Below are 18,444 nucleotides of genomic sequence, written 5' to 3'. Positions count from 1 at the left end.
ACAGAGCACATGGGGTAAACAAGTGACACCTGAGGTGTCTAATGCGAGTTTCCAGACTCGTGATGGGTCACCAATGGTCGCTGCTGCTTTCAAGAGCTGCGCAACTGGCTGTTCAGTGAGCAACTATTGCGCTGATGACTGGATGAAATCACATTTATAAAAACGCGAGATTAACCCTATTAAACATAGAAACGCATGAAATTTACTAAATATACTACGTGGACGCACTCGTATCACGCACGTCACTGGAGAAATAATTTTGGATACTTCGTCAGTACGACGATTAAAGTACTACTGGTCGATTGCTCGTTGCATCCATGGTCCCTTGAAAGCCTCTCCGTGTATCTAAAATCCCAATAGCCCAAAACGTAAATTGATGTGCACACAGGGTCCATGGTCGGGAGTGTATACTCGCATGCTAGCATTCATGACTCTGTTGCTGCAACTGGAAGACCCGCCTGATCTCTAGTTGCAGCAGGCTGGTCACAACAGCCACGGTGCCAAGTCGTCGGTTCTCAGGTTCTCGACCTTTCAAGATACCGAGAAGAGTTTTGTGGACCTCACCTGTGTCTCAGGTTGCGTCAGAAGGTCGTATCGTGCATGATACGGCTGTGCTGAGTCAGTTCTCCAATTCGACTGCAGCTGCACGTGATGCAGAAGTGTGATTTGTGACTCCACCTCACGGCAGCTACAGATCTATAATGGTCATTCAGCCATCCCGGATATACACTATTGGCCATTAAAATTGCTACACCACAATGATGACGTGCTACAGAAGCGAAATTTAACCGACAGGAAGAAGATGCTGTGATCTGCACATGATTAGCTTTTCAGAGCATTCACACAAGATTGGCGCCGGTTGCGATACCTATAACGTGCTGACATGAGGAAAGTTTCCAAGCGATTTCTCATACACAAACAGCAGTTGACCGGCGTTGCCTGGAGAAACGTCGTTGTGATGATAAGGAGGAGAAATGCGTGCCATCACGTTTCCGGTTTTGATAAAGGTCGGATTGTAGCCCAACGCGATTGCGGTTTATCGTATCGCGACATTGCTCCTCGCATTGGTCGAGATCCAATGACTGTTAGCAGAATATGGAATTGGTGGGTTCAGGAGGGTAATACGGAACGCCGTGCTGGATCCCAACGGCCTCGTATCACTAGCAGTCGAGAAGACAGGCATCTTATCCTCATGGTTGTAACGGATCGTCCAGCCACGTCTCGATCCCTGAGTCAACAGATGGGGACGTTTGAAAGACAACAACCATCTGCACGACGTTTGCAGCAGCATGGAGTGTCAGCTCGGAGATCATGGCTGCGGTTACGCTTGATGCAGCATCACAGAAAGGAGCGCATGCGATGGTGTACTCAACGACGAACCTGGGTGCACGAATGGCAAAACGTCATTTTTTCGGATGAATCCATCATGATGGTCGCATCCGTGTTTGGCGACATCGCGGTGAACGCACATTGGAAGCGTGTATTCGTCATCGCTATACTGGCGAATCACGCGGTGTGGTGGTATAGGGTGCCATTGGTTACACGCCTCGGTCACCTCTTGTTCGCATTGACGGCACTTTGAACAGTGGACGTTACATTTCAGATGTGTTACGACCCGTGGCTCTACCCTTCATTCGATCCCTACGAAACCCTACCTTTCAGCAGGATAATGCACGACCGCATGTTGCAGGTCCTGTAGGGCCTTTCTGGTTAAAGAAAATGTTCTACAGCTGCCCTGGCCAGCACATTCTCCAGATCTCTCACCAATCTGGTCAATGGTGGCCGAGCAACTGGCTCGTCACAATACGCCAGTCACTACTCTTGATGAACTGTGGTATCGTATTGAAGCTGCATGCGTAGCTGTACCTGTGCACGCCATCAAAGCTCTGTTTGACTCAATGCCCAGGCGTATCAAGGCCGTTACTACGGCCAGAGGTGGTAGTTCTAAGTACTGATTCCTCAGGATCTATGCACCCAAATTGCGTGAAAATGTAATCGCATGTCAGTTCTAGTATAATATATTTTTCCAATGAATACCCATTTATCATCTGCATTTCGTCTTGGTGTAGCAATTTTAATGGCCAGTAGTGGATTTATAGGAGTGGGAGGCAAACTGTGCAAACCGAAAATACGTCCAGATTTCTTTCCAGAATAAATGCCTCAATACATTTCTGCCGAAATTGTGCCGAGAAAAGTGTGGGCGTAATACAGCACGCAGGAGGTTAGATTAACAACATTCAGTGAGTGACCCCACCCTGCTAAGCAGCACGCGGATGGGCGTGGCTTTGGAACAGTGTGTTTTCATTGTGGTGGTGTTTGAAGTACTGGCGTGAAAACGATGATCCAAGGACAGCACACGCTCTGTGGTTCTCCAAATGTATGTTTCTGATTCGTGTAAAGGACACTCACTCTGTGGATACCATCTGTCGACCGAAAAAGGCGATAATTACTGCAAACGATGTGTGAAATATTAAACCTGAGGCAAATATTCTGAATAAAGCAACGAGGGTATCCGTCTGTGCAAAATTTGTTTTCAGGACGAGGGAAACGCAATGTTCCATTACGTTGCATGTTACTTTTTTGCGAGACGTTAAACTTCACAGTTCACCAAACTGATATGTAACTGTTGTAATGCGCAATAAATGTACTTGTTTTTGTAAGCAAGTTCACATATGCAATTCATAACCCTGCACACGAACTAAAATACGCTCGTACATCCAGTGAAAACTGCTATACGGAGTGTCTCAATCATATACAGCAATGCTCAGACTATGATGTAGGGACCTGATTTGGAAATCCGTATAAGCAAGCAGTATTTACATCGCCACCAGCATATGGTGTTATTGTTATACAAGCCGGTAGGCTTGCTGAAGGGCTGTATACCCGAACTTTATGACGTATTATACGTAGACAGACATGGTTTGAGATCACTATGTCAGCAGTATTGGCTTGTTGCTGATCATTAACACGGCTGCGGCTCTACCTTCCTACTGCAGTCAAACCGTTTCAGCACATGAGAACTGGGTAACACATGACAATTTACCATGACGCACTTATAGCAGGTTTCGCTCACTGTATTCGAGCACCCAGTCTGTGTCTCCTGCTCCTGTAGGCTGTGTCTCCAATGCTGCTAGCGTTGGGTCGGAAATCCCTCTACAGTTTGTCTGCTGCATTAACGGTAGACCATTAACTATTATATTCTGCCCGCCTGCTTTTATAATAAGATTCTCGGACTCCAAAATAATCGGAAGCGTTATTCTCCACGGTACCGTCGTTGGTACGGTCTGTCCGTCGCCATTTGGTACCCTGTCACACAAATCGCGGAATTTACCATTAAATTACACCGTTACGTTATTATAGGCCAACATTTCTTTTTTTCCGGAATCTGAGATGATGCCGTTAATTTACACACAGCGCACGTATTCTGCCTCGCGAAACTGCACTATAAATCTGCATTAACGGAACCAGCTTGCTTCAGTAGTTCTACAAAGTTGTTACAGGGAAGAGCGTTGTATGTTCGAGGGGCCATCTTCCATATAAGCGACACCTAGGGTTGTACTATACCATAACAGTGTTTAATGTGGATGACCTCCAAATGTAGACTGAAAGTTATCTTTTGTATATTATATATGGCAAATCAGAAGTCCAGGAGCGGGCAATGTTATTAGCAACCAGCTTATAGGTTTTACAAAGTGACGACGCACGTGGCTGATCATGGTCGTGGGTTTAATACCTGTGCAACACCGTTCAGGTAATAACTTGATGTCTTTTCAACTACTCTGTTATGGAATACAATGATGTCACGTCGGCAACTATTGGAAATCCCGCACTACTATTGCCGCTGTCATCACTTTATTTCCCGTGCAGTGTCATTCTGTCATCTTCGTCTCTTCAAACCGGCACCGTCATACTGCTACATTGTGATGTTGAGGTACGTGCCTCTTAATATTTGCAGGTGTTTTGTTTACGCTTTTCTTATTGGAATTCCTAGTATGAATGATGTGGGAGAGGGCTTGATATTAAGCGTATATTCTAGCTGAGGCAGCATCATAGACTGGTAGAATCTCTCGTTGTGATCCACTAATTTATTTTTAGAACACGACGACTTCCACACCTTCCACTACCAGATGCGCAAAACTATAGACCTATATCTCTGACGTCGATCTGTTGTAGAATTTTAGAACATGTTTTTTGCTCGAGTATCATGTCGTTTTTGGAAACCCAGAATCTACTATGTAGGAATCAACATGGATTCCGGAAACAGCGATCGAGTGGGACCCAACTCGCTTTATTTGTTCATGAGACCCAGAAAATATTAGATACAGGCTCCCAGGTAGAAGCTATTTTTCTTGACTTTCGGAAGGCGTTCGATACAGTTCCGCACTATCGCCTGATAAACAAAGTAAGAGCCTACGGAATATCAGACCAGCTGTGTGGCTGGATTGAAGAGTTTATAGCAATCAGAACACAGCATGTTGTTATCAATGGAGAGACGTCTACAGACGTTAAAGTATCCTTTGGCGTGCCACGGGGGAGTGTTATGGGACCATTGCTTTTCACAATATATATAATAAATGACCTAGTAGATAGTGTCGGAAGTTCCATGCGGCTTTTCGCGGATGATGCTGTAGTATACAGAGAAGTTGCAGCATTAGAAAATTGTAGCGAAATGCAGGAAGATCTGCAGCGGATAGGCACTTGGTGCAGGGAGTGGCAACTGTCCCTTAACATAGACAAATGTAATGTATTGCGAATACATAGAAAGAAGGATCCTTTATTGTACGATTATATGATAGCGGAACAAACACTAGTAGCAGTTACTTCTGTAAAATATCTGGGAGTATGCGTGCGGAACGATTTGAAGCGGAATGATCATATAAAATTAAATGTTGGTAAGGCGGGTACCAGGTTGAGATTCATTGGGAGAGTGCTTAGAAAATGCACAAAGGAGGTGGCTTACAAAACACTCGTTCGACCTATACTTGAGTATTGCTCATCAGTGTGGGATCCGTACCAGATCGGGTTGACGGAGGAGATAGAGAAGATCCAAAGAAGAGCGGCGCGTTTCGCCATAGGGTTATTTGGTAACCGTGATAGCGTTACGGAGATGTTTAATAAACTCAAGTGGCAGACTCTGCAAGAGAGGCGCTCTGCATCGCGGTGTAGCTTGCTCGCCAGGTTTCGAGAGGGTGCGTTTCTGGATGAGGTATGGAATATATTGCTTCCCCCTACTTATACCTCCCGAGGAGATCACTAATGTAAAATTAGAGAGATTAGAGCGCGCACGGAGGCTTTCAGACAGTCGTTCTTCCCGCGAACCATACGCGACTGGAACAGGAAAGGGAGGTAATGACAGTGGCACGTAAAGTGCCCTCCGCCACACACCGTTGGGTGGCTTGCGGAGTATAAATGTAGATGTAGATGTACATATCTGTGCGTTACAGATAATAGCATCCCATTAATAAGTATTGTGGCATTTCTTTCGTCTTTATAGCAATGGAGGGTAGTCATAAAAAGCTTTGCGTTAGGCGTATTATGATTTTTCTTTGCAACGTCATCAAATATTACTATTTTAGTAAGCTGCTGGAAAGTGGTTCGGTTAATGGTAGCAGTATAAACAAACCTTCCTGAACTGCAGGACCATTAATCTGTAACAGATGATTACTGTCATTTTCCTTCTCTGTAATAACAAGTAGTCCTATATACGCCATGAATTCAGTATTGTCTGTTTTGGATATTTTCTGCCTCAATGCCTCTTCATTGGTACGCTTTATTTTTATTATGATGTTGACAATTTCTGGAGACAAAAACTTTTCAAATGATTCTCTTATTATTCCTACTTTACCTTCGCCTCTTATGTCTTTTCTTTCTGTCACTATGTTTTGTGCCACTAGTCTTCTAATGTGAGGAGGTTTGGAGCTATAAATTTTTCAAGTGCTTGTGATGTGCCTGTCACTAAACTCGCAAGCTGCGTCATCAGTTTCAGGCGCCCAGAGTCTTATGTAATCTACCAATGTTCACATCCTTGCGTGCAACACATTCCTCTTCAGGTTCACCCGATACATCGTAAGTTTCATCAAATTCAATTTGGGGATCTGTAGATTCTTTCAGAGTCTGTGGTATTTCTCTGCCAGTAAGTGAATGTCGACACATTTCAATCACGGTTGTATCTAGCACTGAATTAAGTGCCCTTCGAACAGGAAACAAGAAATAACCAAAGGGAAATGAATCGTTGTTGAGACAATTTTCAACCCAGTGAAAGATAATTTACATGTGTTCTAATTTCACGCATTGTTATTATTTCTGGCGTAACACGACTGTTGTGGGAAGTTGCATTACTACCAAGGGCGAGAGACTTTATGACCATCTCACTTAAACTTAAATTTTCCGGTTAAGCTTAAACGAGAAATGTGAAACAATCATAGAATCTGGAAGAAGACTTCATCAAAAAAAGTAAATATTTTTTACAAAATTTTAAAAAATAAAGTACCTAAGTAGATTTCAATATTTTCAAAAGGTAGGCATAAAGCACTGCATCCCCCCCTCCCCCCCCCCCACCCCCCCCCCCCCCCCCCGGTGTTACGAAGGTTAATATCGGTCAAATACAGTCTATAAAGCTTTACAGGACCTTCTGACTGCAAACTGCTGTTTTTTATATGGAATTTAATAGGCCTGTGCTATTTGTAGTAATAGTAATAATTGCCAGAGTAAAGCTTCTTTTATATATTTTATAGTGAATAACACGATGCATCATCGATGTCCGTCCTCAGTTGGTGCTTCTAACTATTTAAAAACACTGTAATATATGAGAGTGTGTTATGAGTAATTAGATTCAGTGTCTCTATTTGAGGGCCAACCTAGCACATATTTTTCTGCAGCTATAGGCCCGGACAGGGTAGTTTTACGACGTCGAATTTTAAGGCCTAGTTTCTAAAATGTCGACTGTTGATCTTTACCACTGGGGTGCATACTTCAGACTTTCGTCACTAATTTAACGACTATATATACGTGTAAATTAACTCATACTTTCTTTTACGATACAGTATTGCAATATTGCAACATCAGACATCGTTTTAACGTCTAATAAAAATGTAAATTTGGCATTTTTGCGCTGCTGCTGTTTTTTAATTGATACTGGAGCCATCTACTAGCGTATTACAAAGATCGAACTATGGTCTCGATTTTACAGTGCAGTATTCTGCTGGTGATTGGAGGATTTGGGATTTGCAATTATTTCGCGTTTTCTGGGTTTGTGGAGTCGCATTTAAGCTACAGATCACTTTCAACAAATACGAATTTTCAATTTCTTATTTATATTTTCGAAGCAAATGTTGGTTTTTAATTATTTACAGAGAAATATCGATTTTTGATGTAGCTATCTGGTAAGTAGCAGGAGCAAGTAGGATGTGAAGATGGACTTGCTTTTATTTATGTTTTCAGACCTTGTGGGAAAGTGTTTAAGGAAAAAACTCATTTTCAGTCAATAAGAATTCCTAATTCATTACTTATATTTTCGAGCAAATGTTGGTTTTTATTTGTAAATTAGAGGTATGCATAGTTAGATACCAACGTGAGGACTGGCATAGGCAGTCCTTAAACGAATTTTTTTTAAAATTAGTAATGCAAAAATAGCTGCAGAGTGGAAGTCAAGGTTTGCGGGAGTGTTGGGAAGTGGTATAGTGGGGTGTTTTATGCAAATTGTGTAGTAGCGTAGTATGTGTGCGGGTGTGTGTGGGGGGGGGGGGGGTGTTACTGAAGTCAGTGTAATATGGCATGCATGTGAACTGCAGTTGAATCTTTCTCACACGAATGCGGGGGCTGCTCAGTGTGTGTATGTGTCGGGGGGGGGGGGGGGGGGCGGTGGGTACTTAATGCAAATTTTCCACAATGGAAGTAGGTATGCACAGGCCCTCTCCTCCTTGACCTTGGGACGAGGCAGTATGACATGATTCCTCGAATGACTGGAGATAAAAAAAAATACTGATGCTGACATCAGCAAAATACGAAAAGCTCAATTGCATGAGATTTCCCAGAATGACCTCTAGGTCGAACTCAAGGATGCCTCTTTCTCTTCTTAGCCCTACTACTTCTAGAATGGACCAACTTTGTGTTGTAGATATTTACACTTACATTTTAGTAACTCAAATGGAAATAAGTTGGAAATGAGGGAATCAGTGGTGTAAGTGGCTATGATACTGAGAGTTTTGAAAAGTAAATAATAAAATGATTTAGAGAAGATGAAAATTCAGCTGGATAGATGCAGTAGTCAATAATACGATTACATTGTTTGTATGAATGGCAAATTCTCAGGTTTGCAGTCAGGAAGTAAATCATTTTACCTAGATACTGGGTTTACATGTTGCTCATTACACAACAAAATATTCTACTAACTGATTCCGTAATGAATATGTAGGAAGTAGGAACTGCAACAGCTTTACGACAATGGGGCCACGAATGTATGTGTTCTTCAGTGATTATGTGTTTCAGAGATGACAAATAAAAGAAACTGATGAAGTAACAGACGTGTTAGGCTCTGAGGAAACTGCGCTCGACGAGATGGAATTCCAAATTTGATTCATTGCTGCCAAACAGAATTTCATACAAATTTTGCAATGTCTATCCAGTAAAATTTGAGTTTGACCTCCCTCTTGTATTCCACATTAAGATTTTGGAAAATACTGACTTAGTTTCTGCTGCATTCTTCTGATGTTTCTGAGCGCGGGTTCTATTCTAGATTTGTTCCTCAAGACACATTTCAACAGCCCCTCACCGCCCCCTCCACCCCCCCCCCCCCCCAGCAAACCCCCACCAGCCCAGACGAAATTGGTCGTAGTATTCCTGGGATGCTGTGTGCGCACGAGTGTATAAGGCTCTGGCCCTATATTTCCGTTTCACTCTCTTGCCAGATCAGCTACCCTAAAGACGCATGTAGAATTATCACCTATGTTTGAGGAAGAGTTAAAACAAATCCATGCCTTCAGAACGTAATGAAAAACTGACAATGAAAGTTCAATTGTCTAAAAGTAGCGAAATGAGTATTTATGTAATTTTACTTACGTAACATAACTAACTAACAGCTATGGATTTCTGAAGACTTTTGGCCGAGTAGTGCATGTATAGGTCCTTTCATTAGCTAAGACCACACACCATTCTGTGGATACACTACACACTTACTCGAAAGCATCTACCTCACAATACTTATTTACGATTGGAAAAATAGTAGCTCGTTAATCTGACTGAGTAAGATCAGTCTTGAATTGTAGTGTACATATGCCAAACATAGGCAACTCTTAGTATTGTCAAAGAACAATTCACACAATGTAATAATCAAATTGACGCACTAAATTCGCAAGACAGGCACCATCACAAAATAAAGATGTTTACTAAAGTCAACTTCATACTTTCGATGGCGTCTAAAATACGACGATAGGGGAACACTAAATTATGTAATAGAAATTATTCTCTGTTTATGAGTTTAACACTTTTGGAAAAGTGAATCTTACCTATCAACTCTACTTTATGTTTTTTAGACTGTACAAATCATGTAATTTATTGGTAAAACGTGTTGTAAAACCTTTATTTCACAATGTAGGAGGGCTAATTTGGAAAGTAAGGAATGATTGGTCGCGAAATGGAAACCACAGTGAAAATCTGATCAGACTTTGCACAAATATGTTGGGCTGTGTCTCTAGTATGCCAGTAGATAGTGTCAAGTCGCTCTTTTTAGTTCTGAGCGCACAATGAGTGTATAAAGATGCCCATAGAATAGTGACTTCCGCAAAATATGATGCGTGCCGGGAGTTTTTGGCTTCGTTTCATGAAACTTCAAGTAACGTAACTGTCATGCATTATCTTCTTCATGAAAGTTTCCGACCGCACACTTCAAGGACAGTGAGGACGCTCCTGCAGCGTTTTCCATGGGAAGTGTTTGATCACCCACCATACAGCCCGCAATTTGCTCCCTAAGATTTTCGTCCCTGCTCAGAGGAACTGCTGGCTGTGAAAACAACATTTTGGCACAGACAACGAGCAGCAGACCAGAGTAGAAAATTGTCGGAAAATGCAGCAGGCTGCCTTCTTGATGAGTGTATTGTAAGGTTTTACAATGCTAGAACAGACGTCTAAGTCGGAGCGGCGACTATGTAGCGAAGGAGGTGGAAGTTGTAACTAACTGTTGCAAAACATTTTTGATTTTCACTGTGGTTTCCACTTTGTGACCGATTGTTTCTTACTTGCCGAGTAACCGTCGTACGTGTACTATACTTGAACTAGGATAATAAGTTTGAGAAATATATAAATGATCCTTAGATAAATAATAAATTTCAAGGGCAAATAAAACAGTTTTTAAAACTAAATATTGTCTTTTGTTTGTTAACCTTTGATTTTTGTTTTAGGAAATATCGCCAGGAATTGTGAAAACAGGTATATATAATACCTTAAAAAAGTATTCGCTTGAAGCACTGGAAAATATGCATACGCCTATGATTGAACCTGAAGATATAGCAGATGCAGTTATCTATATGTTATCGCAACCTCCATGTGTTCAAGTACGTACTGATAATGGTCATAAAAGATGCAGATAACCTTTTCTGTGTATAAAATATTTATTTAATTAGGCATTTCTTCTTCCTACGAAAATTACAGACTATCATAGGTAATCCAACATCTTGCACAGATTTTTTACACTGAATGGATTGGTGTTCGAAGTCTGATAAAAGTTTCATGAAGTTTTATAATGTTAATAAAGGAAACATTGGTTGTTACAAACGCACACAGCCCATTTCAGATCAATATTAGATTTATATTAAGGGCCATTAATAATAATAATAATAATAATAATTGAGGAACCATTTTGAGATACGATAATAGGATGTTGAATATTGACAGTGTAGTAGTGCTCATGAAGATTTTATGTGACACAGATGAAATTGACATACATGGAAACAAGTTATTGGGTAAGAAATAAAAGTGGTGTATTTACTTCAGATAATTCAAAAGGAAATAAAGGAGGGTATAAAAAGGTTGAGAACAATAACACAGTATTTTCTTCTGTTTACCTGTGAAAAAGAAAAGAAACTTTGATCGGCAACATTACCACGATCACATAGGAAAAACTACGACTTGTTGTTAAATGTAGCACGTATATACCAGCAGTAAAATACCACTATTTCTAGCGGAAAGAAGGCAAATGTAGTCCTTTATAAAAGAATTTAACTGAAAAGTGGGTAACCAACTGCGTCAGTCCTCATTCCGACGACCTCAACAAGGATATTGGCATGTGAACTATTCGCACTCTTTTAATACAGAACATTCTATTTCCTTTTACCCAATCCCTCTTTGTAGCGATGCCATTATAATCATCATCTCCCTCTCACTGCTACTCTTTGGATAAATACGTCTCCTTCCTATGTCTACTTCTTCTCCCATTGGACTTTTTCCTGTCTGTCTCTCTCCCATTGTCATTGCCTTCATGCCTTTCTCTCGCTCTTCCTTACGACTGTCTACTTCTTTCACTTTCGTTGTCTCTCTCTGTCACACTACCATTGCTATCTTTCTTTTCAGCCAGCATTGTCTCCTCTCCACATGTGTCCTGGGGGGTGATTTCCTTGAGGCTTTGGCCTTACACCAGGAAACGTTAAAGCGTGGGCGTGGTGGCAGAAAGTGGGCAGGCTTTTCTTATTAACTTTTGCTGGTTGGGAGGGAGAATGGGAAGGTTCCAGACCCCTGAGCCTATGTGTGGTTCCAGTCATTTCTCTTTCTGGTTTCCATTGTCTCCTCTCTCTTTAGTTCCCACTATTTTTACATTCACCCATTTCTTTCTCCTTCGCTGCCACGTCCCCCAACCCCTCTCCCTCTTTCTTTTTTCTAAGGTCAGTGTCTCTCTGCTACTGTCTTGCAGAACAAGAAAGCGTGAATATGTTCACATGCCAAAAACTTTTGGTGGGGAAGGCAGAAAGGGGACTGAGGCAGCTGGATCCCCACTTCTCTCTGAATCTTTTACAGGGTAAGCGTATTTGTCTTTTCTGTGCTCCGACAGAAGAATTGTTCAGCTAGTTCCCTTCTTTTGCCTGCTACAGCAGGGTTTGCTCCTTGTATAAGATGAAGTCTGTATCTCAGTAATGTTTTGACATTTTACTTGTATACTTCGACATATTTACGTACTTCCACACATGTACACGAAAAATAAATACACATATCGTTAGGTTAAAACAGAATCGTTTTCCGTCCAATATAAGTTTACTTTACAGTACTTTACACAGAAGAGCTCATTATTTTTAGGCTACGCCTACAGTGTACCAAATCATGCGGTGTTTGATTTACAAGTACAAAAAATTTCGTATGACAATTTTTTGTAAGGTGCTTACGATGTCAAGTAGCACCAACGAATAGTTTCCAGGTCAAGATAGTGAAGTCAGAACCCTTACAATGACCCCAGAACCCTTGCCATGCGACCTCTACGTCAGTTAAAAATGTATTTACGGCTAAGTTCATATGTTTTTCGTGAGTATGTACGGTGAATTTGAACCTCTGGATTCCTGTAACAAATGTTAAAATCGAAAAATGTTTAGAAGTTCCCAGAGAACATCGTGTTAAGTACATACGGTAAAAATTTCAACGATTTACCATTACAGCAGCGGCCAGCCCCACAACTAGTACTTTTGGTGCCCAAAAATATGGTGTTTAGGGGTTTTCTCTTGTACAGCCATTGAACAAAGAGTAATGTAATAAAGCCCACACTAGACTACACCTGATGCAAAGGAACGATACAATTTACTCAATAATGTGAACAATTTAATTATTGTGAACAAAATAGCCTGTGCCACAGCTAAATTTAACCATAACACACAGAGTGCCATAGCTCATAAAGCAAAGAAAACCATAAAAGAAAATCTTAAGGGAAACCAATTTTCAATATCAATCCAAATTTAAGAGATAATACAGACATCAACAGGAACTTTTCGAGGTATGACGCCATTCTGAAAAGGCGGATAACAGCAACACAGCAGTTATCGTGTATCAGAGTGACTACAATTCCAAACCACTTTAATTTTTTGAATCTAACAGTATCACTGAACTAAAACCAGACCACACCCCTAAATTATAAGAATCAGCTGAAAAAAATTCTTTAAATTTAAATTGTCTACTAACCATTAATGAAGCCCAGTACCGTGTTGTAATGGATAAACAGTCCACGAGGACGTAGGTCTCAACCTAAGATTCACAAAAGTCGTTGTCCCATATGATCATAGTTGAAGATCAGGGACATGAAGGAATTAATTTGTAGTCACAAGAACAAGCATATCTTTCAAATATAGAGAAAATCCACCACTGCTGATGTTACAATTACCAATAACTCATGACATCGTAACCAACACAAAATTACTTCAGGTCATCTTGTAAGTTCACGATATGCATCGCCATCAGCGAAACAGATGAATGTAAATAAATGAACATATTTAAATCTACAGCCAAAAATATATAACAGTTCCCTCGTAAACACCCTAGTTCAAAAACCGATAGTAAATTTAAGCAACTACCTCCATCAGAAGCCAAGACATAAACGACAAAATTTGCCCACTTTACATTCCTTGAGAAAGAGTCATACAAACTTACAAGTCTTTTCAGTCCACATAATATAAGAAATACCGTTCCACACAGACATTAAACTGCAGAATAAAGATTATTCACATGAATCCAATGGAGAGTGGCATCGAAAGCTTAACATATGTAAAGTTACATGCTCCTGTTCTCGCTTCCGTATAGGACAAACGGAAAAAATTTTGCAACGTGCTACGAAGAACATAAAGACGCCTTTGGATGCAAAAACTTAAATAACACCCGATTCTCATCCTATATTGCTCATCATGAACACTCTGTTGGTGACATCAATAACAATTTGTGCCCCACATACTGTAGACAAAGGGTTACAGGAGATATTTACATTCACGAGCTAAAATCACCTCAAAGAATCCTTTACCAACAATGCGAATCATTGTAGAATTTTTTTCCAAAATTTTGAAGACATCCCAGACCAAAGCGGTAAAAAGATTATAATAAGAAAACGCCAAAAAATTTCGAATTAGTATATAATGACAGTAGTCAAAGAGAAACAGGATGCATATATAAAATACTATCAGCCCCACTATTGAGAAGAAACAATACCATAAGCAGAAAAGAAATAACACTAAATGCGTAGTAAGGAAAGCACATCAGGAACACTGGGATAGGTTTATTTCTATCGAACATGATATCCAGGGAAGACAACAAATGGCATTTAAGGTTTTAAATCCTTAAACACAGCAGAAAGAGAGAAGATACAAATAAATAGTATTGAAGAAGAATAGTGGATAAATCATTACAGCGAACTGTGGCATGATCATACAGCACAAGAAACTGAAACTGAACAACTAGACGAGAAAGGATTCGATGAAATACAGTCTGACGAATTAACGTCTGCATTAACATCACTTAAGAACAGAAAAGCATCAGGAAAATATGGTAATAATGATGAATTATAAAAATATAGAGGAATGATGCTACACCAACGACAGCTACATCTCTTCGACGAATGTTGGAAGAAGAAGAGTATTCCAAAAGACTGGAAAACAGCTAGAGTGATATCAATTTTTAAAAAGGAGATAAAAGCCTATGCAATAATTACAGAGGAATAAGTTTACTGGACTCAGAATACAAGATGTATGCTAAGATTTTAAATACAAGACTTAAAAACATAGCAGAAGCAGTACCGTATGAGGAACAAACTGGTTTTAGGAAAGGACACTCCATAATAGATGCAGTTTTTATTCAACAGCAAATAATAGAAAAACGGAGAGAGTATAATAAAGAAACACACATTGTTTTTACTGACTTTAAAAAAGCTTTTGATAATGTCAATAGAAAGAAACTTTGGGAATAATGAGGAATCGTAGATATCCAAAGCATGTAGTATATGTGTAAAAATGCTTATATCAAGACACAAATATCACTCTAGATCTCAATGGTAGAACAACTAAGGAGATACCAACTAACAAAGGGGTACAACAAGGCTGCTGCATCTCTCCAACTTTGTTCAACACCTACATTAATGAAATAATACATACATGGAAATCAGAATTTCAGAAAAGCATTTACCTAAACAGGAAGATTCTTTTAAATAATTTATTATATGCTGATGATGAAGCGATCCTAGCAGATAAGGGTTAAGTCCAAAGCCGCGGGCAAAGTCCAAAGCGACTGGAAAAATGTGCAGGCGACTCCTCTACACAAGGAACGTAAAAAACTGACCAGTGGAATTACAGACAAATATCTGTGACATCGATATGCTGCAGAATTCTTGAACACATACGGAGTTCGAATAATCTATTTTTTATTGAAACAGGAAAGCTTCTGGACACGGATCAGAACAGAGTTAGAAAGCATCTTCCCTAAGAAACTCAGTTTGCTCCTTTCTCACATTATGTCCTACGAGCCATGGACGGAGCACAAGAGGTGGACTCCATTTTCCTAGATTTCTGTCCTAGATTGCTATAAACCGTTTGACTCGGGTACCAATTGTACATTGCGGGTACCAATTGTACATTGTTGACGAACGTTCGAGCATACGGTTTAGGTTCGCAGTTGTATGACTGCCCCGAGGAATTTTTAAGTAATAGGCGTTCCCCAGGGAATTAAGATAGGGCCGCACTTAACCTCCACATACGTAAATGATCTGACTTAAGATTTCTAATTGGTGATGAGTGGCAGCTTGCTCTAAATGTGGAAAAATTTATCCTAATGCTGATGCGTGGTATTAGTAATGTGCTGCTTAACACAGTCACATCAATTAAATATCTAGGCGTAACAGTTAAATGGGAGATGAAATGGAATCAGCAGCTCAGACTGGTAGTAGGGAAGGCGAAAATCGACTTCATTGCATTTGGAGAATTCTGAGGAAAAGTTGATCATCTGTAAATAAGATGGTGTTCAGAACGCTAGTGTGATCCATTCTTGGCTACTGCTCAAGTGTTTGGGATGCCCAAGAGGTCGGATTAAAATAAGACGTGGTACCAGTTCAGAGTGTGCTGCTAGATTTGTGATCCTTAGGTTGATCAGCACGCAACTATTACGGAACTCAAATGGGAATACCTGGAGAGACGACGACGCTCTTTTCGACTACTTTACATCATGTCTACATTTTGCTTAAGGGCCACGTAGATAACACGAGAGAACCAGGCTTATAGGCAGTTGTTGTTCCCTCACCCTTTATGATAGTGTAACAGGAAAGGAAATGAGTAGGAAAGAAAATGTGCATTACGGCGGTTCGCAGAGTGCATACGTAGATGCAGAAAGTGGTTGAACGACGGTGTACCACGAATGGGCCACAACGTGGCGAACCTCACGCGTCACCACCGAATGGTGAAGTCCGAGGCTTTCCCACTTCGTGAAGCAGGCTAGGCGCGATTTGTGGCAGATGCGACGACAGAGCACAATGCTGGTGCACGCACAAGTGTTTGCATTCGGTGCACATCCTCCAACATGAGCCTCAACAGCAGGCAACTCCCAGGCATTCCCACATCAACCGAAGTAATTACGATTGCAGCGGCTACTAGATCGTCGTGATTGGACCTTGGATCAATGGAGAAGTGTAGCCTGGTCGGATGAATCACAAGTTTTTACGTCACCAGGTTATTGGTCGTGACGAACTGTTCGCTGTGGATAGAGGCCGGTTGGGGCAATATTGTTCTATGAGGGAGATTTATGTAGGCTACCACTGGAAGTTACCGAAGCCACCCACACAGCTGTCGACTACGTGAACGTTTCTCTGGACCTCCTGCATCCCTTCTTGCTTGTTCGACGGCAGTAACATCTTGCAGTAGGATAACTGTTCGTGTCACAAGTCCAGAATTGTGCAAAAGTTGTCTGAGGGGTGTTACAGTGCATTCACATGACTGTCATTACCAGTTTCAACTGATCTGAAACATATGGGACACGTCTGGAATGTTATTGGTTGCAGCTTCGTTCCCAGAAACAGTAGGTTCGTAATTTGTGGCAATTGAATGACCTGTGCGTTGCAGTGTTGTGCCTCATACCTGCTGAAACCTACCAAGAACTTCAACATTCCATGCCACGCTGAACGGCTACTGCATTGCGCATCAACGGTGGACCAATACGCAGCTAAGCAGCTGGTCCTAATATTATGTCTCATCAGTGTAGATGTTTCTGTGATGGCTTTCGGGTTTTGACGGGAATTACACAAATGATTTGGGCCGCTCTGAGTCCACGCTCGAATATCCCCGTTCTTTTTTCATCTCTTCTGCCAAGACTTTGTAGTGTGTGAAGAGAGCAGATGGAGATACAGTTCTGTCTGTTTCTCAATGACGGAAAGTGCTGCGACATTTGTTAAAAATAAAGTTCTTGTGATTTGGATTCTGGGCACTGTGTTGACTCTTAGCACAGCAGGGTTGTAGTTGCGACCGAGCCGTACTTCTTTCACATCAAAGACATCCCACACATTCTCAGCAGCTGCCAGGAGGGAGGCCAGAATGTGGGAGCGGATGGGCATTTGCGAGCAGCAGGGACACCCAGCCTTGCTCTCTGCATGGCTAGCCGCGAGTGTGTGCCAAATATCGCCCCAGGAAATCAGCACGAATACTTAGTCATAAAGCAAATATTTTCATTAAAATGGCAAACTGTAGCTTGAGTGCGAGGCTCACTGAAAAAAGAAAACAGGATTTTAACACTAGCTAATACTGAAAAATAATATCAAAGGTACGCAGCCTAAGAGGATGGCTGTCTAAAATATCTTTTGATATACACGCTGGTGGACTCTTGTTGCTAAATAAACAATCTTGAAGGAAAGTGATAGTAACAACGTTAAATGATATTCTCGAATGTGGACCGCCAGGTGGTGGTTACTATTGTTCTTTCAGTTAAAATGCTTGCTACGTCAAGTCAGTTCTGTTGAATGAACAGTAAAAAACTTCCTTTCAGCTGTACTATGGAAAAGTAAAGTCTTGTAGAACGAATATCTTTCACACGTTGACGTTACAGCAGTCTTTATTCTTTGATAATAGTTTTCCCTGTGACGTCTTCTCACTTCGAGTAGAGAGGAAGTAAAGCTACCTTTGCACGCGGCCAGGACTGGAATAATGAAAGGAAGCACCTGTGCTGCTGCAATTATTTTACAGTTTGTTCCCTACTCGGCTGTCAATACAGCTTCGATAGGCCTCAGAAAAGTTCGTTGCAGCCTAAATCGCCTATCTGAAGCTTCAGTAAGATCTGTTCCTTACTCCGTGGCATTGTCGTTTGAAAAAATGCTAAAATGTCTCATAACAATGCAAACACCGGACACAAATAGATTGTTTACTACTACGTCAGTCACAGTGACACAGTTCTGGTAATGTGAGCTCTACTCTGAAAGCTGTTTCTTCAGAGGTCTGCACTGTTCACATGCTATTGGAGCAC

The 18,444-nt window shown here is 41.0% G+C and overlaps 1 protein-coding gene across 1 annotated transcript in view; it reads left to right on the top strand.

Annotated features, from left to right (window-relative positions):
- The window catches only part of LOC126235589 (dehydrogenase/reductase SDR family member 11-like), a 47,044-nt gene extending 46,575 nt beyond the window's left edge, over positions 1 to 469 (top strand). The window contains exon 6 of the mRNA XM_049944302.1: positions 389 to 469. Coding sequence (XP_049800259.1) covers positions 389 to 469 — 81 coding nt within the window. The remainder of the gene's footprint in view (positions 1 to 388) is intronic.
- The last annotated feature ends 17,975 nt before the right edge of the window (positions 470 to 18,444 follow it).

The sequence above is a fragment of the Schistocerca nitens genome, chromosome 2, assembly GCF_023898315.1.
Source record: "Schistocerca nitens isolate TAMUIC-IGC-003100 chromosome 2, iqSchNite1.1, whole genome shotgun sequence".
Classification (NCBI taxonomy): Eukaryota; Metazoa; Arthropoda; class Insecta; order Orthoptera; family Acrididae; genus Schistocerca; species Schistocerca nitens.
Note: the sequence above shows the minus strand (reverse complement) of the source record. Positions and strands in the feature narration are given on the sequence as shown.